A 24,330-nucleotide genomic window follows, 5' to 3' on the forward strand; every position below is an offset into this window, starting at 1 on the left:
AATAAATATATATATATATATCTTAATTTTTTTAAAGATTAAATTAATAAAAATAGCATTTTATTTTTAAAAAATACTTTTAAATTAAAAAAAAACAATTATCTCTCTTTTTTTAAAAATAACTTTAACTTTTTAAAAAGTTTAAAAAATAATAGGAAAGTAATACTTTTAAAGATTTAAAAAATAGTTTTTATTTTTTTAACTTTTAAAAATAATATTACGGTCTAAAAATATTAGTGAACAGTGAAAGATAACATAGAAAAATAGACAATCTATAAGGTGTTGATGAACAATTTTAGTTAATATATTGACGGTAAAAAAATTTATTTTATTTTATTTTTATAAAAGATTAGAGTATTATTGGTATTATAAAATTTTCATTTGTATTTTTTAAACACAATATTAAGATAAATATATATATTTTTTATTTTAATTTGAGAGTAATAATAAAACTTAAAAAATATTAATAATCTAAATACTATAAATAAGAAATTTCAACTTATTTAAAAATAGTGGAATATTTATTTATTGACTTAATTTACTTTGTAATTTTGTAAAGACAAAAAAAAAAAAAAAGTGGAAATATAATAAATTAATTATATATTTATTAATTTTTAAATATTTAATTGAAATTTACCACCTCATTTTAATATATATTAGAAATATTACCTTATTAAAGTTATTTTTAAGAGTATTTGACTAATAAATAATAAAAAAAGATAATTATGAAAATCATATTTTTTTAATTAATAATAAATTTATGTTACTTTTTCCATTTTCAAACAAGTGTCGTGTCGTTAACAAGTTTGAGAAAACTATACTCAGACTAAAATTTAAAACCAATCAAATATTTAGCTGAGATATCATGATCAAACGATATACACAGAACTTGTGATATGAACTGAATATCTAATTTAAATTTAATAGTTACGATCATTGAGGCTTACAAATCGATATGGTCGTTGACGTTTAAATTTGATTTAGTGCGTGAAATTAATTTTTAATTAGTAGACGAATTTAAATGATATAAGAAATTAAACATATAATAGTCTATTTTTTTAAATTTAAGAATATTAATGAGAAATTTGAAATTATCGAAAATTTAAAATTATTATTTTTATTAATTTAATATTATTAATTTTTTTAATTTTTTTTTTCCAGAAAAAATTGTGAAGGAGGAAGTAAATTCTGGTGAATGTCTAATGGCAATGGTGGATTTTGCTCAACGCTCCACAGCGAAACCAAAATCCCCAAATTTTTGAAACCCTAATTTCTACTCCACTCTGCTCCCCATCGAACCTGTGCCTCGAATTCCACGGGGCGGCTTCGTGCAATGGATAATCCACGATCAACTTCTGCAAACGGAGACGACGTCGGAATTCCAGACGATTTACGGTGCAAGAGGTCCGACGGGAAACAATGGCGGTGTACTGCCATGTCTATGCCGGACAAAACAGTGTGCGAGAAGCACTACATACAGGCGAAGAAGAGGGCGGCGAACTCTGCAATGAGAGCGCACATGAAGAAAGCGAAGAGGAAATCGTTGGAGGAAAGTGATGTGTATTTGGAGGATAAGAGTGATGATTTTGATGCGCCTTTGTCGAGTGGTAAGATTGCGGAACAATCTCATTCAGGGAAGAAGTCGAAAACTCCGGTTCGGTACTCACCTGATAGTCCGCCCACTAGGAGTTTGCCTGGGCGCAATTCCTCCAAGCATGATGATTTGCAGAGGGATTTGTCGCCGTATGAGGAGAATTGGAAGCATTATAAGACAACTGCTCCGGATTCTTCGAGGAATTTGTCGCAGAAAAGCTTCGATGCAAATGCCATGACGGTGAGCTCTGCTGTACTATTCATTATTTAGCTTCTTAAACAATTGAACTGTAAGTACAGATGAGGGGATTCTCGAGTATTATTTAACTGTAGGACTAATTCGTTCCTTATCTGGGACTAGAGCACATGAAATTCTACGTTATTGCTATGTTCTTACTAATAATTCGGCTTTTGTGAACTTTGAGATTTAGATGTGGATAAAATATGGAAATGGTTTAGATTGTTCTGGATGGGCAAGACCGATTGTTCTCACAATAGAATTTTCCTTCTGTTTTATCTCAACTATTTACTAAGGGTCGCGGGTAGGGGCTAGGCTAATTGGAGGAGCTAGTGAGCTGGATCAGCATGTGATTTTTGTTACAAAACATTTACAGGAGTACTCTGATGCAAGCACAAACTCCTCTGAGGAGATTGGCGGGCAAACATGCCATCAATGTCGAAAGACTGACAGAGATGGAATGATGTGGTGTCTCAAGTGTGACAGGAGAGGATACTGCAGTAGCTGCATCTCTAAATGGTTGGTATAATTCTTGAATTGTTATTCTTCACTTGTTCCCCTCTCTTTCTGGGGGAGATGTGTGCTACCTTGTCATCACTATGAGTGCCTTTTTTGATATCTTATAGGTATTTGGATATATCATCGGAGGAAATTCAGAAAATTTGCCCTGCATGTAGAGGTATTTGTAATTGCAAAGTGTGTCTGCGTGGTGGTAATTTGATAAAGGTATATACTTGAATTGGTGGGACTTTAAACCTTTGAGTTATTAAGAGTCATTACCTTATGGAATATTGATATAATTTTTAGGATGGTTCTCTAACTGCGTAATGTATTCTTTTTATTTATTTATTTATCTGATACAGGTAAGAATAAGGGAAATACCGGTTTTAGACAAGTTGCAATATCTTTATCGTCTATTGTCATCTGTACTACCTGTTATCAAACAGATCCACGTTCAACAATGCTTTGAAGTGAAACTTGAAAAAAGGATGCAAGGTATGATTTTGGATGATATCTCATGTTGGGTTGGATGCTTTTGAAGGTTCTTTACTGCTATATCACCCTTACACTCTTTTAGTGCATTCCAGGAGATAAAATGCTTCTTCTTAGGGCAAAGTTGAATGCAGATGAGCAGATGTGCTGGTAACCTTTATTCAGTTGTATTTTATTTTTCAAAACAGTTAGTTCCAGTATGTCTGCATATCATTTTTTTTCCTTAGAAAATAATATTCTGATTATTTCTAGTTAAATCATTTGTTGGATTTCTCAGATATTTATTCTTATATCAATTTTGAAAATTAAACTAAAGCTTCATCTACCTTTCAGCAATTTTTGCAGGATACCTATTATTGATTATCATCGGCATTGCCCATGCTGCTACTATGATCTATGTCTCAGTTGCTGTCAAGATCTACGGGAAGCATCTACATCAGCAAATAGTGGAGATCTGTTAGATAATGGGGATGATATGATGGGCCAAGACCAGAAACATTTGTTTGAACAAGCATACCGACAGAGATTGAAATTCTCAGATAAAATCCCTCACTGGAAAGCTAGTTGTTATGGCAATATACCTTGTCCTCCAAGGGAATATGGGGGCTGTGGTTATTTTCAAATGAACCTGTGTCGGATTTTTAAAATGAACTGGGTTGCAAAATTGGTTAAAAATGTTGAGGAAATGGTTGGTGGATGCAGGGTTCATGATTTTGGAACCTCGCCAGAAGCAGAGTCAGATGATCCCAGCCTTTTGCAGTGTGCTCATCGAGATAACAGCAATGATAACTTTTTATATTGCCCAACATCATCAGACATTAAACTTAACGGAATCAGTGATTTTAGAAAACAATGGGCTAGCGGCAAGCCCATTATTGTCAGGCAGGTTTTTGACAGTTCATCACTTGCAAGCTGGGATCCAGTGGTTATCTGGAGAGGAATTCGGGATACAAATGATGAAGAGAGAATGAAAGATGAGAATCAATTAGTGAAGGCCTTTAATTGTTCAGATCAGTCAGAGGTAGGCTCTTACATCTAGAGGTCATAGTCCATTGACAGTCATGTTTGGATGATCATATTTATCTCCTCTTTGATGCTGTAGAAGATATGTAGTCACTGCTGTTGTGTGATGTAATACCACTTAGTGATTTTTCTTAACTTTTATGTGATGGCAGGCCAATATTGAGCTTGTTCAGTTCATCGAAGGATACTTCAATGGTCGTATCTCGGAAAATGGTAGACCAGAAATGTTGAAGTTGAAAGACTGGCCTTCCCCCAGTGCATCTGAAGAGTTTATTTTGTACCAGAGGCCTGAATTCTTTGTTAAGTTACCTTTACTCGAGTATATCCATTCCAAATGGGGACTTCTTAATGTTGCAGCAAAATTGCCACACTACTCTTTGCAAAATGATGTTGGACCTAAGATTTTTATATGTTATGGAGCTGGAGCTTTTAAGGAACCCAGTGCAGGTGATTCTGTGACTAATCTTAGTATCAACATGCGTGACATGGTTAGTTTTCTTGAATTTCCCTTCATGTCTTTGTTTGCAGTAATGTGCGTTTAGGGCCAATGTTGAAAACAATGTTACATTAACATAACTTCGTTTGGTGTTGCTATATGCTTTTGTGGATTAGTGGAGGCTGTCTTTATAATAATTATTGATAGCAAGTTCCTAATTATGAACTTTTGTTTACTAGTTTTGATCTAATCAAGGAGATCTACCAAAAAATTTAGTTATACTAAAGAGTTTTGATTTGTTTCCATATAATAATCTATCCCAATCTGAATTATAGTAAACGCAGCCTGTAGGTTGCAAGTCTAAAGCTGGAAGCATCATTTTTTAAATGAAGAATGCTGTAGAACTTCTGCTGATGAAAGCTATTTTTGAGATATCTCGTTCAATTCTATTTTATGGTTATCTGGTTAAGAAAATTCTAGTGGTAATTTGAAGTGGTCTAGGACCAGTTGGGTTCAACTTGTTAACTTTAGAACTGAATTTGTTCTCATGAAGAAGTTAATGGCATTCAAATTTATTTTAGTACCCCTTCGGTAATGTTTTATGTAGAACTAAGGAGTACGACAAAATATGTGTTTATCTGCATGTTTAAAGAAACTGAGCTTTAGAAGAAGTGAAAGAATGCAAAATGAGCAAACAAAAACACCACCCAAAATAAATGAGCCAAAACAAACACAGACATAATCAAGATAAAAAATAAGACTTTAATCCAAAGTAATAAGACGAAGAGGATTATTACAAAAGAACTTTAGAGTCAGACTTGGCAAGAGCTAGACACCTCTTCCCACGACCTCTCTTAACTCTCTAAAACTTCTCTCATTCCTCTCCAGCCGAATACTCCATAAAATAGGGGAAAAAAAAAACAGCCTGACACAGAATACCACCATTATCTTGAGTGGGCAAATGGAATATGACCTCCATTATAAGGCAACAATTGCTGTTTTGATCCATGCACCAGATGCACAATATATGTATTGATATTCAGATTATTCTTATCTTTATTCTCTTATAAGAACGATGAAAATTGAAGAACAAATTCTTGGATTTTAGACTTTGATTAGCATTTTTCTAATTATGTATTGTGGATATGCTAAGAGTATAATTTGAGTTCTATATTTTAAAAGTTTTAACTACAATTTTATTCTTTAAGCTTTCTTCACTCTCTATTCAGTTTTTGTACTAAAGAAGTTTTTGATTTGTCTATCTAGTCTTTGTAATTTGTAAACTTCAATTTTGTGTCTGAGAGGTTCCTACACCTAACCTTGTAAGTTTAAAGTTTACACGACATATTAACTTTATTATCTAAGAATTACTTGGAGGTTTGAGTTTAAGCATGTTCAAGAATAAGGTTGTGAGAATAAAATTGATGGATTTATAAATAGACACAAAAATGAAAGTTGAGGGGTTTCATTAGAATCTTTTTAAAATATAAAGAGTTTACAGGCTCAACCTTGAAAATTTATGGGTTTATTATAAACTTAAGTACAAAGACTTAATAGACTCGATAAAGGTTTAGAAAGCTAACCTCTATTTTACCCTTATTTAAATATCCTCTTAAATAATATAATGCATGCATTAAGGAGTGAATGAATCACTGTGATGGATGAAAATGGATTCACATTGCAGGTATATTTATTGGTTCATACTCATTCAGTGAAGCCTAAGGAGGCTCAGGGGATTGATATTGAGTGCACGGAAAATACCACTGTGAAATATGTGGCAAATGAGTTGCACAGTGATGAAGAATTGTGTTCCGGTGATGGGAGATCAGCAGACCTATTAGTCCATGGTCATGCATCGCAGGATGAGCAGGAGGCTATGGGTGAAGCAGAGACAGAAGGCACAGTGTTGAGTCAGAAGAAGGAATCGAATTGTGCCGATGAGCAAACTGACAACTCTAAAATGTCAGATAGAGATATATTTAAAAATTCTTATTCTGCAGTTGTTTGGGATGTCTATCGGCAAAAGGATGTTCCCAAATTGACCGAGTATTTAAGACTGCATTGGGAGGAATTTGGGAAGTCTGTCAACATAAACAATGATCTTGTAAGTTGTTTCTCCCTCCCTCTCGTTTTAAATAATGGGGAAATAGTTTGTAAATTATTTCACATGCAATTTTGTTGAGTGTCAGATTATGCGGCCTCTTTATGATGGAGCATTGTACCTCGATGGACATCATAAAGGGAAATTGAAAGATGAATTCGGTAAACTTCTTCTGACTTGATTTTCATTAGCTTTCGTTGCGTATATGAGAGAGAATGTTATTTGTACAGTCATTTAAATTTCGATAGATTATGCTTACGACAATTAGGAGCAAGTGGGTTTAATTATAAGGGAAATGAAAATATATTGTGGATTTTGATCATTTCTTGCATAAATGAAAATAAATTATTATAGATAGCTTGAGAGTTTATTTTCTGAACTCGAGCTTATTTCACTCGCATTCTTTTCTTCCCCTCTTTTTCTCTCTCTGCTTTGCAAAGAAATGAAACTGAACAAAAGTTCTCTGATGAATCTTTTAATTCTTCTCCCATATAATCCTTACAAATGCACGTCTCTTTCAGGAGTAGAGCCTTGGACATTCGAGCAACGTTTGGGTGAAGCTGTTTTTATCCCTTCAGGATGCCCTTTTCAAGTCATGAATCTTCAGGTAGTTCAACTGTTACTTTACGTTTTGATCACAACATTTATCAACTTTCTTTCCCCAAATGAGGCCAAACCACCCAACAAATAAAATGCAGATGTTCAATGATGCTTATCTTTATGTTTTTGAAATTTTGAATTCTAAAGGTTGTCTTCCCTATTGGTAAATAAAGGAACTAAATTCTTGAACCTCTAAATTTGAGTACTTGTGGCATAAGGGTGAGTTTGGAATGCCCTATGTGCTTTTAAGTGAAACACTCATTTTGTAACTAATGGAAGAAAATTAGTTAAATGCTTAATCTAAGAGCACTTTACGTGCTTTCATCTGTTTTTAGAATTTCTCAAACTACTTTTAATTATAGAAAGTTCGAAACAATGTTTTTAAAATGTTATCTAAAATCTAAATGAAACACCACCAATTTAAAAAAACACATTTATTCCTTCTTAGAACGTTAAAAGACATGCCTAACACACATTAATTCAGTAACCTGATTTCGATTCTTGAGCTCTCAGTTGGACTTGACTATTTTCCTTGGGCCAACACATTCTTTTTGTTCGACATGGGAATGGGTTATTTATTTGTTTTCCTCGAAGTTTGATTTTTTTTTCTATTTCTATTAATTGAATTTTTCATATATAGTGTCTCCTCTCCCAATCAATATTCATATATACCAAACAGTAAATTTCGAAGTCCTGAAGTTTGCAACGGAAGACATTTTCCTTAAAATTTGATTTCCTAAAACTATAATACCAAAGGCCCTCTTTGCTTTCCAAAATTTCTCCCAGGCAATCTCAACGGCCAATAGGAGATATTTACTTCTGATAACTCATGGTAATTTTGTTCACTTGTCACAGAAGTATAGTTATGAAAATTGAAGCTATTTTACTCTTTAGGTACAGTAGACTTTAATTCTATGTTGTTTTATCATCATATTTCTGGAGAATAAGCTGCCGCCGGAGATGTGTTGTTGATCTTCTTATGCTTTGTTTACTGTATAATTCACAGTCCAATGTTCAATTGGGTCTTGACTTCTTATCTCCCGAAAGTGTTGGTGAGGCTGCAAGAATGGCTGTAGATATCAGGTGTCTTCCCAATGATCATGAAGCAAAACTGCAAGTGCTGGAGGTCAGAGACGAGGACAATTTTGAATTAAATTTTTTTTAGTGTTAATCTCATTTGGTCCATTCGTTTTTAATATCCATGTGTTTGGGGCAACTCGAACCAATTGCTTGACCTTATTTTCTTTTGGTCTTCTTTTTTAATATGCTTCATATCTTATTTGGGTTTATCGTTTGCCTGTTTTGGGGTCTGGTATAGGTCGGAAAAATCTCACTTTATGCAGCAAGCTCAGTTATCAAAGAAGTACAGAAGTTGGTACTCGATCCAAAGTGAGCAACTCCGTCCTTCCAACTTTTGTTGTTGTTCTTGTTGTAAAATCTGTTATCAGTATGAAAGAAAAAAGGGCGGTCCCTAGCGATGTTTGATCCCTCGTTAGGTTCTATGTTTTTCTTTGGGCGTGACCAAGATCTTTGTAATTAAAAAAAGGAAAAAAAAGTTGAAATAAACTCATTTTGGGGATTAAACTTAAATGCTCATTTTTCTCGCGAACATGAAATAAAATTGTTGTATATTTGCCTTTTAGTTCTTCAGATTCAACTTGAAATACTTCTGTTTTTCAATTCTTTCAGGCTAAGTGACGAGCTCGGAGTCGGGGACCCTAATTTGACTGCTTCCGTTTCCGAAAACTTGGAGGAGATGACAAAGGGAAGGCAGATAAGTTGTGCTTAGTTTGTTTATATTTATTATTGTACTATAGATTCAAAAGAGTATATTTACCAACACTCACTACTGGACTTGAAAAAACCTGTATATATGAATGCGGTGCAATAGTTAGATCTTCTGCACATGCCAACTAACAAAATATTTTTTAGGCTTTTAGCCTGATGTAGAAACATTGTAACATCTCCAATATAGTTCTAGAAATGGCAAGATTAGAGTTTTACATTCATTCTAAACTTTTATAGTAATCCTTGAAATAAATCCCCAAACCCGACCCACAGCCGTAAACATTAGAGCCTTCAAGCTGAGAGACAAAAGGAATTGGCAATTGTCCTCATCTCTGATTTTAGACCTGGCCATTCTGATTCAGGTGCCTGGGCATTTAGTGTGTATAACTTGCCCAGATAAACAAAACAGACCGCTATGTTGTGACGTCGAAAAGACGAGCTCTCTACTTTAAATTCCAGTTCGTAGTATTTGACATTTCTTATCGAATCCTCTCTGAGAGTTGTTTGTATCAAGGTTCCTTTAAGATCAGGGCGTTTGCTGGCCCTTGTAATTGTCCTGATCACAGCTTCCCCTACTTCATTTGGTCCTCCAAATGCTTCAATTCTTTGTGATCCAAAGAACCAACCAAAAAAAGAAAAAACATAAACCTTTTTAGAATCAAATTTCCTTTCAATGAGGCAAGTCTGTAGGTTCATTTCATTTTCAACTTCTCCTAAAATGTAGAAGTTTATAGAAATCCTGAACCTAGGATGAGATTTGATTATCTGTAAGGCATATAGTTTCATCTTGTTTTTGTCTCTCAGGAGGTGTTCGGTTTACAGCAAATCGAATTTAAGAAGTCAAGTTTATGTTCGGTACATGAGTTTGTCAGTCGAGGTTGTGCATTTGTTTGGACTGCATAAACTAAGTCTATTGCTAATTTTTCGTACTTCCTAATAGTTTTATAAATCATGAACTCACCGATCATGGTTTATACGAAACCTTAGTTCTTATAACCCGACTCCTTTCTGTTATATAAATTCAGATCGATCGTGCCTCAGATTTCACAAGAGTTGAACACCTTCCAAGGGGTTTCTAAAAGATCCTAAATCTAGAACATTTTGATCCATCCCTTGCTCGCATGTTAGAATGTGGAGAATTGAAATGATTTGTCATAATGTTGAATTGTAGACAAGTTAGGTAAGCTTACGAAAAATCGGGTGAGACAGGAGACACAATGACGCTAACGTTGAGCTCTCCGCTCGAACCTGGTGGACCAAATGCAACCAGTGGCTCATTAACACTCCGACGACGACGATCCATGTTGGAGCTGGTCAAGGGTGGAGGGTCGAGTGATCGTTCAAATTCAGACTTTTCAGCTGCTCGATATAGCAACCTCTGGTCTCCTACCCATCTTGCTGGGTATATAAACTCTGGATGTTCTTTAAACAGAAAATTTTAGGCAGTGTGATGGAAGAAAAAAAAACAATAAAACCATAAAATGTAGTTTAAACACTAATTAATATTATATAGATTTATTTAAAATTAACAATTTTTTTTTTTTTTTTTTAATTTTCATCCTCAAATATTTTTTAAAACAAATTAGACTACCAATATTATAATTTTTGTCTTTTATTCAATTTTTGTAATTTACTAATTAATTTTGTGAAAAAAAAAATTGAAAATTACTACTACCTCAACAAAGTCCAATCAAATTAAGTTTGGTTAATGCCTAAATTAACCATTAAAAAATTAAAAAAAAATTCAAAATTCATAAATATAACGGCCCAAATCCATCATTCTCAGATATTGTCTTCTTCATCCCTTTTAGGCTTTCCCTTGAATACCCAGTTACCCCAGCGGAAGGAGTATACGCACTTGATCGAGTTGTTTTTTCTATTGATTTAGTCCCATAAGTAATAGCAGGGATGGCGGCAGAGCTATAGTCAAAGAAGCCGCGGGAAGCAAAGGCACCAATAAATAGCTAGATGGGTCGCATAGAAGCTTTAAGAGATAGGGGGCCAGCCAAAGAAGATGGCAGCGGGAGCACGAACGAGGTAACTTATGCTTTTTTCATCGGCACTATCCGCTTTATAGTCGAATCTGGAGAATATGAACTCATCACATTCTTCTTTTTGGTATGTTGTTATGAGCTGGGTTTTCACACCCTTATAATTGCAAACTCAAGGCTTTAAAACTCCTTGGGGAATGTTTCCAATCCCTTATAAATGCTTTAAAACTCAAGGCTTTAAAACGCGTGGGGGAAGGTTTCAAGGCTTTAAAACGCCTAGGGGAAGGTTTTCACACCCTTATAAATGGTGGTTTGTTCTTCTCTTCAACCAATGTGGGACATCACAATCCACCCCCTTCGAGGCCCAGCGTCCTCGCTGGCACTCTTTCTTTCCTCCAATCGATGTGGGACCGCCCCCAAATCTACCCCCTTTGGGGCTCAGCATCCTTACTGGCACACCGCCTCGTGTCTACCCCCTTCAGGGAACATCGAGAAGGCTGACACATCGTTTGATGTCTGATTGATACCATTTGTAACAGCCCAGATTCACCGTTAGCATATATTGTTCTCTTTGGACTTTTCCTGTCGAGCTTCCTCTCAAGGCTTTAAAACGCGTCTACTATGGGAAGGGAAAGATTTCCACACCCTTATAAACTGTGGTTTGTTCTCCTCCCGAACCAAGATGGGACATCACACTAAATTTCAATGGTTTTTCTTTTTAATGTTGTGGTTCTTTCTAATTTTATAAATTTTGTACTATAAAATTTTAAGTAAAAATTGATACAATTTTGACAAATTTGAAAATAAATTATTGTTTTTAATTAATTAAACGCTGAAAAAAAAAATCCAAAAAGAAAAAAATTGTATGCTGCAGAACTTACTGACCAAATCCTTCATTGTTATCAATGCACCGGCTGTACCCTCCAACTGGATAAACAACATCGAGTTTCAAACGCCGACTGTTTTCCGGCGACAATCCGAGAAGAAAGCTCGTTACGCCGCCAAAATTTGCGCCGACGGCCACCAGAGAAGCCGACCCAATCCCTACAGTTAGCCTCCGTCGAAACGTCGCTGCCAGCGGTGCGAATTGCTCCGCCGCAGAATTTCCGGCAGGGTCTCCGGACGGTGACTGCGCCGACACTATTCCTCGCCGGAAATACATCATTTGACCGCCGACGAAGCAGCGAGTAAACGCCATTTTCCGACGCGCCTGTTCTCTTGAAGAGGGACAATGGCGAAGCTAATCAATTATATTTATGTGACTTTTGTGATCCCTCTATCCATTCTCTCTCTAAGGACTGTTCTACTATTTTGCCAAAGTTTGGGGACCAATCAGCAAAAATGAATGAATTCTTTGTTAATTAGAAAATTAAAACTTTTTAGATTTTAGAATATTGTTAGGAATCGTGAATTGATTCATCAATAGTATGATATTGTCTACTGTGAGTATAATCACGAATCCAAATTAATCGAGGCTCGACTCTTTTTCTTTTGGAGTCTTAGTCATTTTTAACCATGCATTCGAGGAGCCTCGACTCCTTTTTCTTTTGGAGTCATTTGTTCGACATTTGAGGATTCTATTGACATGTTTAAAGTGTTTAGAGAATGATATCATATTAGATGAACACGACCCTCCACAATGATATTGTCCACTTTGAGCATAAACTCTCGTGACTTTGCTTTCGGCTTTCCCAAAAGGCCTCATGACAGTGGAGATAGTATTCCTAGATCATAAACCCATAATGATGTGGGACTTTCATCAAACCGTGGTCACACATATAGGCCTTTAAAGAAAATAAGAATGGAACCTGTTCTAGTAATTGCTCGGCTTGAAACTATTGTAGCTCTGACCAATTTTCCTTGTGGCATTTCTTCACGATACGAAAGAGAAGGAATAAGATTTTAGGATGAATGACTAAGCTTGAGAAAAAAATTTTAGCACCGAAACTGATATTTCGAAGATTGCTAAAGACTATGTTTGAAGCGTATCAAATCTGCTCACTATTTCATCATTACACCAAAAGAGAAGAACACGTTATGTGAATCAAATATTCATTCAATCGGCGGAACTCATTTTTCAACGATATTCAAACTCAGACAATCAATCACCGAACATTTTCCGAGCATCCAAACAAAAATGTCCAACCGAAACACAATCCACACGATTCCAAGTCTTCTACGCCGAAATAGTCTATCGAACAACATTATGCAAAACAATAAAACGCATTCAACTTCATAAAACTAGAACAAAACAAGAAGATCAACTTACTAACAAGCTATCTCGAATGGAGCTCTCCGTTACGTTGAATATCATAAAAATCAGAGAAACAAAGCTTGCCATGAAAGCAACTACGAACTTGAAACCCCAAGACTAGTTCATCGATAGATGACATGTCGACTTTTCTTTGTATAATTAATTTTGTTTTAGCTTAGTTTTAAAAAATATTTATATTATTTCTAAATATCAATATTAGTTTTAATTTTGATTTTTAAACTTAATCATTGTCACGTTATTTTAAGATAATTTTAAATATTGATAAACGTATTTTTTAAATGAGATAAAATTCACATTTTTTTTTTCATAAACTAATAATTCAATTCAACTTCCATTTATTATACTAAAAATCTAATAATAATATAGGTTTAAAATTTATTTATATTTTAAAAATGAAATACAATATATTTTAATTTATATACTTTTAGTTTGGATCCATTTACTTTATAAAAAAAAAAAATCATAATCTCTGTTTATAAAATCAATTTTCTTTTAAATTTTAATCAAGAAATATATATTTTAAAATTATTTATTTAAAATTGTGTTAATTTTTTTTAATTATAACTGACAACAAAATATATAATTTTTGTCCGGGAGATTTACAAATGCTAACAAATATCAACTAGTTTTTAACTATCAAAGTAAACATATAATTTAATACTAATCGATCAAGAGGTCAAAGATTTGAATAACTATCAAAGTAAACATATAATTTAATACTAACATATATATCATCGATCAAGAAGTCAAATATTTGAATCTCCTACCGAAAAATTCATCAAACTAACGAAGAAAAAAAAAAAAAGGTTAACTTTTGAGGTAAAAGTAAAAGAAACAAAAGTAAATGGTAAAACCTAGAGAGATCAATCAAATTGAATTCAAGTTGGAACAGATTCTTCCCATGCAAGTTTCAATCTCCTTATAAAAATGCAGATTCTGAGAACATCTTGGATGCAAGCTTTTAACTGCTAAACCTAAGATTTGAGCCACGTCGCCTGGTGGATATGGATACTCGACACATGCCTGCACGTTACGGTAGCATGGAAACAAGTAATGAATGAACTTAGAAAGATACATCGAAGTCTAACAACCACTAAATTTTCCTCTAAACATGTTAGATCTTATATCAGTTGGAGAGAGTAACGAAGTGTTACGAATCACGGATCTCCATAATGGTATGATATTGTCCACTTTGAGCATAAGATTTTGTTTTGGGCTTTCCCAAAAGGCCTCATACCAATGAAGATGTATTCCTTACTTATAAACCCATGATCATTCCCTAAATTAGCCAATGTGGGACTTCTTCCCAACAATCCTCAACACAAAGTCCTTAAAGGGTGTGAAAACCTCTCCCTAATAGACGCGTTTTAAAACTTTGAGGGAAAACTCGAAAGGAAAAGTCCAAAGAGGGCAATATCTTCTAGCAATGGACTTGGGGTGCTACAAATGGTATTAGAGCCAGACACCGGGCGGTGTACCAGCAAGGACGCTAGGCCCCCTAGGGGGTGGATTGTGAGATCTCACGTCGATTGGAGAAGGGAACGAAGCATTCCTTACAAGGGTGTGGAAAATTCTCCCTAATAGACGTGTTTTAAAACTTCAAGGGGAAGCCCGAAAGGAAAAACAAAAAAAAAACAATATCGGCTAGCGGTGGACTTGAGTTGGTACTTCATAGCAGTCCACAATGATTTTATACAATGCCCAACAACACTATTCCTACTGAAGTTCATGTTTCTAAGAGTAGTAGGACAAAACCAAACAAAGTAACAACAGACATAAAATTCAGTGGAAATAGTTCTTCTAGATGCTTGTAGTGGCAGGAAAATGAGAATAACCCATATCATATCATTTCTTAGTTTCATAGCAATTACCTGGATCATAAGCAAAGTAGCAACACATGAAGTGATTAGATTTGAAGGAATTCCTCCATAATCTTTATCGGAACGTCTCGATCGTGGACTGAATAGATCACTAGTAGGAAGGTGTTCCAATGAGCATAATTGGTTAAAGGGGCCCAAACTGTCATTTATATACTCTTGAGACTTGCTTAAAGGTTTCTGATACTCAAACGACTCAAAAGAATGCAGGGCACCACAAATAATTGTCAGAGGATCATCACCTTGGCTCGTGCTCAACATGACCTGAACAAAATAGTATATCATGAAATCTCTCTTCACAAATACTCGTGCACCATCAATCATGTTTGCCTGTTTTTACACCACTAAGACATGAGTAAAGAAAACCTAGTGCCTAAATTCAAGGAAATTGCCAATAAATTGTTCAAGGATCAACTTGTTCATTGAAGTTGCAAATAAATGAGCTTGTTTCATATCTGATGGGCTCACCATATATAATGCTATAAGGATTAAGGAGGAAGCCTAGTTATAACAATAAGAATTAATCAAGTAAACTCCACCTAAATTTCAGAATACGTGCATGTGTGCACGTATGTTGTTTGACGAGTGTGTGTGTGTCTGAGAGAGAGAGAGAGAAAGAAGTACCTCAATAGCAACATTTACCATCAACTGTGCCTTTTCCCTCGAACCTCTGACAATATCAACAACCCCACATCCTGATTCATGAGAAACATTTAAAGAATGGGGGATACCACTAGGTGCTCTGGTATTAGCTAGAGACGGAGACATCGACCATGGAGGCAATGAGTTCCCAGGGAAAGTATTATGCTGCGCCAGGTTAAATGTGGTGGAAGGATCCTACAGATGCATACAATCAATTAAGATGTTGTATGGAGTTGAAACAAATAACAGATTCAACACAACCATGGCTAATAGATTTTGAAGGTACAAAGTAAAAATGCACATCTCCTCGGCCACTTCGAAGTTCGTTTTCTATAGTGTTCTTGATTAGTTTGGTCCTATAGTTAATTGGATAGGTTCCAACCTAATCATGCATATCATCCAACTATAGTTTTTGAGCTCACTCTTCAAGAACAGTTCACTCAATTCTTATTTCAAGGAATCTCTTAAATAATGCAGTATTTGAGCTCACCCTATATCCTACATTCATGCAATTTTCTGCATTATTCACGTTCCTTTAGAACATTCATTCTTTATTACCAAGGTTGGACAGATCCAACCAAGTCTCGGAAATGAAACTTTAACCGAACTGTAGGCTATTCGGTAGCCTTTTTGCAAAGAAGCTAAGATAGTCCATGTTTTTTAGACTTGTGTGCCTCAATGTAAGATGCCATCTCACTTAAGTCTCATTGGTTCATAAGCACAAATCTCTTCCTACTATGGCTAGAAGGCTTAACTATGCTTTAGCTTCCTGTAAAAGCTAAAAGAATAACACCAGCATAAAAGCACGCTTATATATTTATGCAAGCAAAAGGAGCCTATACATACAGAACCGACTACAATGATATAAATTTACGAAAAATGATTCCAATTGTTGAGAATAAGAGATGTTGAGGATCCAAGTATCGAGCATCTGGCTAGCTCTTGAATGTATCACTCTGGTCTTATCAGTTATCGAACTAATGATCTGAATTCAAATCCACAAGAAATATGCTAATCTATCCATCAACATATAAAAAATGAGATTTGAAACTACGCCGAAATCTTATTAACGAAAATGTTAATAACATGCAGAGTAATTTTAATTTAAAAGTACTCAGAACTCAAGTGTGCTACCAAGGTATCAATGGTGTATGGGCTGGATGCTTTCTCCAATTCTCTACTTAGATTTGGATGGCTATTTGCCTTTGGCTCTTTGCATTCGAGAGATGATGCGTTGATGGAACGGCTCTGACATCTAAGAGCCACTGGAAGATTATCCAGTGGATTGAAAGGCATGCAATCAAAATCCTGAAGTGGAACTTTTTTATGTCAGTAAATAAATAATGACTAGCAGAAAGACAAGTTCTGGGTTCAGCAGCAACAAATTAGATAATATTAGCATCAAAACTATATCCCTCTTGTAACATCTTTAACAAGGCATGAAACTCTTTGTTGTATGCAAGGAAAAAAGACTATTGTTAAAGATACAAACTCTATAAAGGAGTGAAAAAAAAACTTATCCTAACCTATCAACTTAAGCTAAGCTTTTGGGTTCGGTAGTAACGCCATTTTCTGTTTAGTTAACTACTCGTTGCATCTTAGATTAATTTCCAAGCTCACAAATAAGTGCTAAATATATGAAATAATAATTAAATCTACCGTTTAGGTTAGTTACAAGATAACAAATGTTATGGACCCATGTGACAAAAAGAAGCATATGAAATAGTAATTAACATACTATTTAGGTTGGTTAACAAGATAACATCTTACAGACTAATATCTTCACCAAGTGGCAAACAAAGCATACATGTACTTATGACCGAATGCAAGTACCAGACGAATTTTAAAACCCCTACTAATATGGATTAATACCATAAAAGTTTAATGGATCTCTAGTCCTTTCCCATCAGAATAGAATAGAATAGATAGCTTTATCCTGCTCTTTTACATGGCATATGCTTTTTATCTTTAAACAACTTACACTAATTAAACAAGATTCTAAACCCAAAGGAAGAGTAACAGTATCGTATATGAGTTAACCCAGCAGGAGTAAACCTACCATCACTAATTCGACTCCAATCTCCTGATTATCAAACTGAATCCTGTACTTGTCATGATTAACCGTTAAGACCATTCCATCAAGAACTTTTAGTGTGTTTGGAAGCAAAGCTATTACACGCTGCCCAACAGTTAAGGGTCTCGCCAAATCTGTAGGAAGCCCTTCACGACTGCCAGCATGGAGGTCAGCATAAATTTGTCTTACAGATTCTCGGAAAAGTTTGAGTTTCATTCTTTCTCCATGAAGAAAACATTCAGACAATCGCCGAGGTTTACCGAGGGAACTGCATAAACAGACACATTTCAGACTTTCAGTTCATGGCATTCTCGAGTAAGTAAAAATTTACAAAAGATACCTTCTTATGACACTCCATTCAAGACGAGTTAACTGTGGGATGTTTTTCAGGCCAACATGATCCAAATACTCGACAAATTCCCTTCTTGCAAACCAAGGATAATCAATTGCACTATAAAACCATTCAAAAATGCACCATCTACGCAGCAAAGTGGACGACATGCAATTAGAAAGTTTGTCCTGAATTGTCGAAGCACAGGCAGATAGTTTTAACATTGTGCTATAGTTCAAAACCTGAAGCAGAGACCCAAATAAAGAAGAAACTGAAGATCTTACTTTGAGGTAGAATGCTCTGTCTTGAACAGAGGGGGAATATTTCATGAGCTCTTTTTCCAATTTGTCGTCACAGGGCTTCGTCTTTTGATGGGTCAACAATCTCCGAAGCCCCATCTTACATCTACTTCGACTCCCCTGCTTAATTGGTAGAGTGACTTGATTTTCTACAGGAAATGGAATTAATTGGACATATCAATTCCTTCATTTCTAATCAATTTCCAAATATCTTCTAATATAATGAACTATTTCCAATATTTTTCATTGCAAAAGTTGTCATGACAAACTTGTTTACCGTTATTCATTGGTTTAGTATGCCCAGATGTGGCCTGCAAAAAAGAAAGATACACGAGCAATAAGGAAAAGGTGATATATTGTAAAAGTAACTCCACAAATCATTGAGCTGCCTTTCTTCAACTGCGTTTTCTCTGAAGAAAACCTAAAAATGCCAACCATCTCGTCTTCAATTAGCAAAGCCATTAGGCATTTCTGGGACAATTTTAAAGTTAAGGCTTGAATTGGTATGTCGCAGATTCCTCATTCTCATCCAAAAAGTCCTTTGTGGCAATTCCTTTAAAAAGAAACTAGATATGCATGCTATAAGGCTTTTCGATCAGAAGATTTGATAGGGGAGGAAGCAAAAAAAAAGGGTATGAATCGGATGGATATACAGAATAGATCAAACTTTTGGATCCTTGTGGTGTACTCTTTCTCCAGTTTTGTGTAGCTGCATTTCCTCTTTGATTGTTACCAATGTGGAGTAAGTTTCTCTAAACTTCTTTCATTATTACCCATTGGAGTAAGTTTCTCAATAAAAAGTAATTTTCTTTCACGGAAAAAAGAAAAAATTCAAAAAAGACGAAGGCATCATTGATAAATGATTTTGCATTAGAATAAAATGGCTCATCAGAAGCAGCAGAAACATGGCATCAAACTTATCTTTCCCAACCATATGAAAGGCACAAAAAACCGAATCAGAAACTGCATTGTCAACACAACCAAATGACATTTTTTAAAGGGAAAAAGAAATCATTCTTGCAGAACGCAACTATACCAAACATACTGATGAGCAAATACCTCAGATGCAGTGCAGAGAAGTTAAAATGACAGACAAACCATGCATTTAAAAGTGAAGGACAACCAACAGGGAGTTAAAAGAGAATAAATGTCATGATGTTAATGATATTTCCACTAAAATTTATTAAAACGAAATCCTTTAGACTTCATAAAATGAACATGCTTTATGTTTACGTAAAGAAGCAAAACTTCGACCTACATTTTCTTCTTCTTGTTTTTTTGGGAAAAGAAGCCAGCTTTCATTTAGAATAATGAAATTACAGAGTAGAGGATATCCGTATGTTATGAGTTAAAATTCTACAAAACTACAAATAATGGCATTTTCTTCATTGAATCCTTTCTCCATTTCATCGTATCATTTTGTATAGCAAGAATCTGCAAGAATTTCAGCTAAAATGTTCACTTACTGTCTTCAAATTTTCACGTAAATGGGCATCCACGGGAATTTTTGTATCAGGTATCTGCAAGTGAATAGTGAATAATGAATAATGAAAAAGAAATAGTTTTTTGTATACTCTATACATTAGATAAAAACTAGCAAAATCAAGAGACAACTTCCAAAAGGAGCTTTCACATTGAAAATTACTAGCTTTATGGATCAGTGTGATACCGCAATTGACAAGTCACTTCCAGGTTTTGATTTCCCATAACCTGTATCCTCAATATTGAACGTTTCAGGGACCATGATTTGCTTTGCTTTATCCTCAATACAAGATTTGTTTTCCAAATTGAAAGAGTCAGTTTCCTCCACAATTTGAACAGATCCTTCTTGGTGCAGATCAACAATGATAAAATATAAGGAAGCTTATATTTAGAGGACATAGGTAATAGATGAATCATATAAAATAAAATAAAATAAAATAAAAAAAAACCATCATATGTAAACACAATAAGGAAGCTTGTATTTTTATTTTTACTGCAATAATGAAACTTATATTGGAAGAAAGCATGAACCGATCGAAAGTTTTAGGTTTCCTAAATCATCATTCTCACCCTAGGGAGGCAAATAAAGTTTTTAGATATGCATTGAAACTGTCTAGTGAGTATGCCTGTGTCTTTAGCTTCATCCATATAACTCCCCTTTTCCTACTAGTAGAATTATCAAAAAAGTAATGAACAATTAGGAGTAAAAGCACCTTGATCGATTACCAAATGTAGATGGCAAATTATTACACTAAGTACATAACGTATTTTAATGATATTGAAAGGCATTACTCCAAAGAGCTTTTTACAAGAAAAAGATGTTGCTTGACAGAAGTATGTGTTCAACCATCCATCGAGAACAACAATATCAATACGCAGATAACGAGCATATCAACAGCATAAAAAAGAACATTTGATGCAATTAAATTTGATTTGTGGCTGATTGTGCCATCCTCTTAGAATCTTTGTCGTTTTATAAACGTTTGGGTTAAATTTGAAAAGTGAAAAATAGGGGAAATGGGAGGAATATAAAAAGTTAGTTGACATAAAAAGGATGAATAATGTTAAGAATAGCCACAGAGTGGTTTAGTTTTCAAATTCAATAATGTTAAGCATCGTGTCTATTCTACAAGCAGGAACCTTTTGTTGCCCAACCAAGAATGTAAGTTTATTATTAATATCAGACCATCATATCACACTCCAAAACTATGATAAATTAGAACAAACAAGTATCTATTAACCTGGTTCCATGGCAGTAAATGGCATCACGGAAGACAAATCAGCTAAGGTCTGCAAAGCATCTACAGCAATGTTCCCATCTATTCAGAAAAACCACAAATTAGCAACTTTTTAAATGAAAAAACCAGAGAGTTCAGAACATTATACAATTCTGTTCAACCAATGATAATCATGAAAATTAACCAACCACAAGTTGAGCAATTGAACGGTTGACTCTTTCATCAACTAATATATAAAACAATCATTGCATACAACACTACAGATTGAAACTAGAGCAACAAAATTACCTCCACGTGACTGCTTCCTGCTTTTCTTTTTCTGAACTAGTGGAAATGATAGCTCACAATCTGCATTTGAAATTTCAGAGTCAACTTTTCCTTCTGGAACACTGAGACTGCCTACGCCATCCATAATAGATGCTTCAGGTCTATTTTCTGTTAAATAATCGATACTTTGATGAAACTGCCTGTTTTTATCATCTAAAACTTTCTCCTTTCTGTACCGTTTCTTCATCTTGTGGTGAGCCTTAACTATCCTTGCAGACTCTATATCTACTATCAAGCTAGGATCATAACCAAATTGTTCGATTGGTCTTCCTTTACGTCCACCGCTGACCTGAAATCAGTCCTGTACAAGTTAACATCCAAAGCTTCAACTGTTTCCAACTATCTCCAAAGAGCAAGAAAGGAGAGTGTGGGTGCTAATTGCATAAACAATTATAACATTAAGCATAACACTACTAGCAAACAATAATGTTACTGAAGGAAACTTCAATGAATACTGAAATTCCATTTTTCCCCTCACCTCGTATGAGGATTTCAAGTTCTCTTTTATTTTGCAAGGCATGGATGTTGCGGAAGTGCCCCCTCTTTGTGAGGCTTCAGCCAAAGCTAATGTGGCACCATGTGCAACTTCATCGCTGCTCACGTGAAATTCTGACTTCTTCGAACTTTTATTACCAGAAGCATGGTTTTTCCATTTATTTCTTTTATTTGAATATGAAATAGGAACACGAGGTGTCCTTTTCTGCACAACACGAGGCTGGCTACCTATATGAAGATTGTCACAGCCAAGGTTTAAGAAAAATTAGGTCCTGTTAATCTTGTTATAGGACAATTGTAAAAAATATTTTTGCAATGCTTTTACTGCCAAGAAAACATTTATCAGAATGTAGGTTTTAGCTACAAAAAATACATTTTTATTGGCAGGAGAACTATTATATCTATCATCAACGTGTATAGAAATAGTTAATATTCAAACAAATTTCATGCTTTTTTTCTACATATTTGTAAAGTATAAACTTACAAAGGGACAATTTAATGGAAAAATATCAAACTTCTGGCACTTTTCAACCAATTCAAGAGGGATGGTCTCACCAAAGAACTATGTGTTTGTACTTCAATTCCAAAAGATGTGTACTTCCCACTCCAAAGTAGAATTAAATAGGATAACTAAGGGCCATAACTTGGCCAATAACTCTAAACATGACTATTGACCTTCCCCCCAAAACGTACAACATGAAAAATAAGCTCAATAACTATTACATATCTGGCCCATCCTCGTTCTTTTTATCTTAGGTACTAGTAATTGTTGCTGCATCATGACGACCGTTTCCCAAGTTGCTTCATATTTTGGCAGACCATTCCATTGACTCTAGACTTCCCATTCTCCAAATACTTCATTCTTCAGGTCTTGAAATGGTCCAAAATACGTTGGTGACAGCTTTTCATTTCTTCATCTTGCTAAGGATAATGGGTGGTACAGCCTGAATTTCGATATACCCACTCCACAATTGGATACTCTTCCTACCTCCTCTTCCGATCAGCTAGCTTCTTCATACAATTCTGAGCAGCAGCCAAATGGTTTTTTAACACATCTAAGGCCATGTCTTGTTTAGTTAGCTATTGTTCCAATGTTGCATTAGTCAATTTTTTGTTGCTACAATTTATTAAAGGAAGAGGTGCTCGCCTGACAACATGAAAGAGAGTGGTATTATGGCGATGTGGTATTTGGTACTCTACCAATATTCTGCCTAAGCCACCCTCTCATTCGATGCTTTTGGTCTTTCTGCAGAGAAAGAGCATAAACAAGTTTTCATACACCGATTGACCCTCTTGGTTTATCCATTCATTTGGGGATGATAGGTCATATTTCATCTATGTTGTGTCCCATGTAACCTTGTTCACTCCAAAAAATACTAAGGAAGACCATGTCGTGATCCGTGACTACAAATTGTGGAAAACCTTGAATGGGAGGGCCAGTCAATGTTGCTAATTAAACCACTATAGGTTGGTGAGATAAAACATCAGCAACTTTGTTTTCTAGCCCAGATCAGTAATGGATTTCAAAATCAAATCCTTAAAAGCTTTGCCAATCATAGTTGGTATTCCATTTCCACATCCCTTTGCTCTAACAAACTACAAATGGCCTTTTGGTCAGTTCACACCACAAACTTTTGTCCCAGCAAGTACGGCCTCCAACATTGCAGTACTAGAACAATTGTCATCAACTCTCTGCATATACTAACTTAATTATGGCCTGTGCTGACAACGTATGACTGAAAAGGGCTACCATATGGCTGAAAAGATTCAGTGGCTGTTCTTGCTTGAGAATTCTTGGGATTGTTTACTTTCATTGATCTCTATTGTCCTGTGGGTTCAGTTTTTCACCTAAGTTTTAGGCTATAAGGTTCATTCGAATAAGTTACTCATTGGGAAGCTTCTGCAACTTTATGTCTAATTTTCATTTTATCAAGAAAAATCCTGTACAATTTCTCCACCTTTCTTAGAGGGAAATTGTTTGGCCTTCCTGAACTTTATAGATAACCCATCTCCATTAGTGGAGCCCTCAGTCTTCTCCTACTTGATCATAAAAACAATTGTAGAATTAAGGCTCTTCGGTGCATAGCTGTTTAAGCTACCTCATGGTATTTGGACTGATTGCTTATTTTAGGATGTTTTTAGAGCTCTTCAGGTGAGAAAACATAGATTTTCAAGCCTCCATGAGATGCAGGCCCTATAAATATATTAGTTACCAATAAAATCATAAACAAAAACATGGAAAACAGCCCCTCATGCACAATAGCATTTCAATATTGTCTTACCATGATATAAACTCCTAAGCAAAGACAGACATCCACCATTTGCTGCAACTGAATGACTAGTACAATAGTCTTCATTTGAGAAACTCATTTGAACTTTTCCTTGATTAGTCTTTGGAGATTCTTGAAAACCTGAAGCATGATAATTATCACGTTCACTATCTCTACCTTCCTGTCAATTTACCAATTGACTATATTAAAATTTCTAAGCAAATGAATTGACAAAAAAAAAAAAAAAAAAAAAAAAA

The 24,330-nt window shown here is 35.0% G+C and overlaps 3 protein-coding genes across 7 annotated transcripts in view; 1 reads left to right on the plus strand and 2 right to left on the minus strand.

The window, feature by feature from the left end:
• Positions 1-1,182: 1,182 nt before the first annotated feature.
• Positions 1,183-8,993, plus strand: LOC111465429 (lysine-specific demethylase JMJ25). The gene is made up of 13 exons (XM_023109800.1): positions 1,183-1,834; positions 2,208-2,350; positions 2,458-2,557; positions 2,695-2,827; positions 2,920-2,974; positions 3,158-3,845; positions 4,000-4,335; positions 5,968-6,387; positions 6,473-6,545; positions 6,906-6,991; positions 7,991-8,110; positions 8,303-8,373; positions 8,674-8,993. Exons 1-13 carry the CDS (start codon positions 1,334-1,336, stop codon positions 8,771-8,773), a joined length of 2,826 nt encoding a protein of 941 aa, XP_022965568.1. The 5' UTR covers positions 1,183-1,333; the 3' UTR covers positions 8,774-8,993.
• LOC111465627 (psbP domain-containing protein 7, chloroplastic) lies at positions 8,927-12,001 on the minus strand. Of its 2 annotated transcripts, none has more exons than XM_023110106.1 (3): positions 11,649-12,001; positions 9,963-10,185; positions 8,927-9,376 (listed from the first exon to the last, which is right to left on the minus strand). In XM_023110106.1, exons 1-3 carry the CDS (start codon positions 11,959-11,961, stop codon positions 9,064-9,066), a joined length of 849 nt encoding a protein of 282 aa, XP_022965874.1. In that variant the 5' UTR covers positions 11,962-12,001; the 3' UTR covers positions 8,927-9,063. The 2 variants fall into 2 exon arrangements, with proteins under 2 accessions (XP_022965874.1, XP_022965873.1); XM_023110105.1 differs by having other exon boundaries at positions 9,963-10,194.
• A 1,819-nt stretch (positions 12,002-13,820) lies between these two features.
• Positions 13,821-24,330, minus strand: part of LOC111465426 (protein ALWAYS EARLY 2) — a 16,085-nt gene continuing 5,575 nt past the window's right edge. For 2 of the 4 annotated variants that reach the window (XM_023109793.1, XM_023109794.1), the window contains exons 6-19: positions 24,086-24,254; positions 21,787-22,031; positions 21,270-21,597; positions 20,985-21,062; positions 19,931-20,088; positions 19,728-19,781; positions 18,539-18,572; positions 18,247-18,410; positions 17,972-18,150; positions 17,617-17,899; positions 16,692-16,865; positions 15,540-15,752; positions 14,910-15,179; positions 13,821-14,061 (exon numbers count right to left, since the gene is read on the minus strand). In XM_023109793.1, coding sequence (XP_022965561.1) covers positions 13,906-14,061; positions 14,910-15,179; positions 15,540-15,752; positions 16,692-16,865; positions 17,617-17,899; positions 17,972-18,150; positions 18,247-18,410; positions 18,539-18,572; positions 19,728-19,781; positions 19,931-20,088; positions 20,985-21,062; positions 21,270-21,597; positions 21,787-22,031; positions 24,086-24,254 — 2,505 coding nt within the window. In that variant the 3' untranslated portion in view covers positions 13,821-13,905. The remainder of the gene's footprint in view (positions 14,062-14,909; positions 15,180-15,539; positions 15,753-16,691; positions 16,866-17,616; positions 17,900-17,971; positions 18,151-18,246; positions 18,411-18,538; positions 18,573-19,727; positions 19,782-19,930; positions 20,089-20,984; positions 21,063-21,269; positions 21,598-21,786; positions 22,032-24,085; positions 24,255-24,330) is intronic. The other 2 variants (XM_023109795.1, XM_023109796.1) reach the window with 2 other exon arrangements.

The sequence above is a fragment of the Cucurbita maxima genome, unplaced genomic scaffold (assembly GCF_002738345.1).
Source record: "Cucurbita maxima cultivar Rimu unplaced genomic scaffold, Cmax_1.0 Cma_Scf00029, whole genome shotgun sequence".
NCBI lineage: Eukaryota > Viridiplantae > Streptophyta > Magnoliopsida > Cucurbitales > Cucurbitaceae > Cucurbita > Cucurbita maxima.

Coding starts and splice junctions, on each gene's coding strand:
- LOC111465429 (XM_023109800.1), top strand. CDS start 1,334: ATGGATAATCCACGATCAACTTCTGCAAACGGAGACGACGTCGGAATT. Junction 3,846..3,999: donor ATTGTTCAGATCAGTCAGAG/GTAGGCTCTTAC, acceptor ATGTGATGGCAG/GCCAATATTGAGCTTGTTCA. Junction 8,374..8,673: donor AAGTTGGTACTCGATCCAAA/GTGAGCAACTCC, acceptor CAATTCTTTCAG/GCTAAGTGACGAGCTCGGAG.
- LOC111465627 (XM_023110105.1), bottom strand. CDS start 11,961: ATGGCGTTTACTCGCTGCTTCGTCGGCGGTCAAATGATGTATTTCCGG. Junction 10,195..11,648: donor TGATAACAATGAAGGATTTG/GTCAGTAAGTTC, acceptor TTCTGTTTAAAG/AACATCCAGAGTTTATATAC. Junction 9,377..9,962: donor CCTGTCTCACCCGATTTTTC/GTAAGCTTACCT, acceptor TGGATCACAAAG/AATTGAAGCATTTGGAGGAC.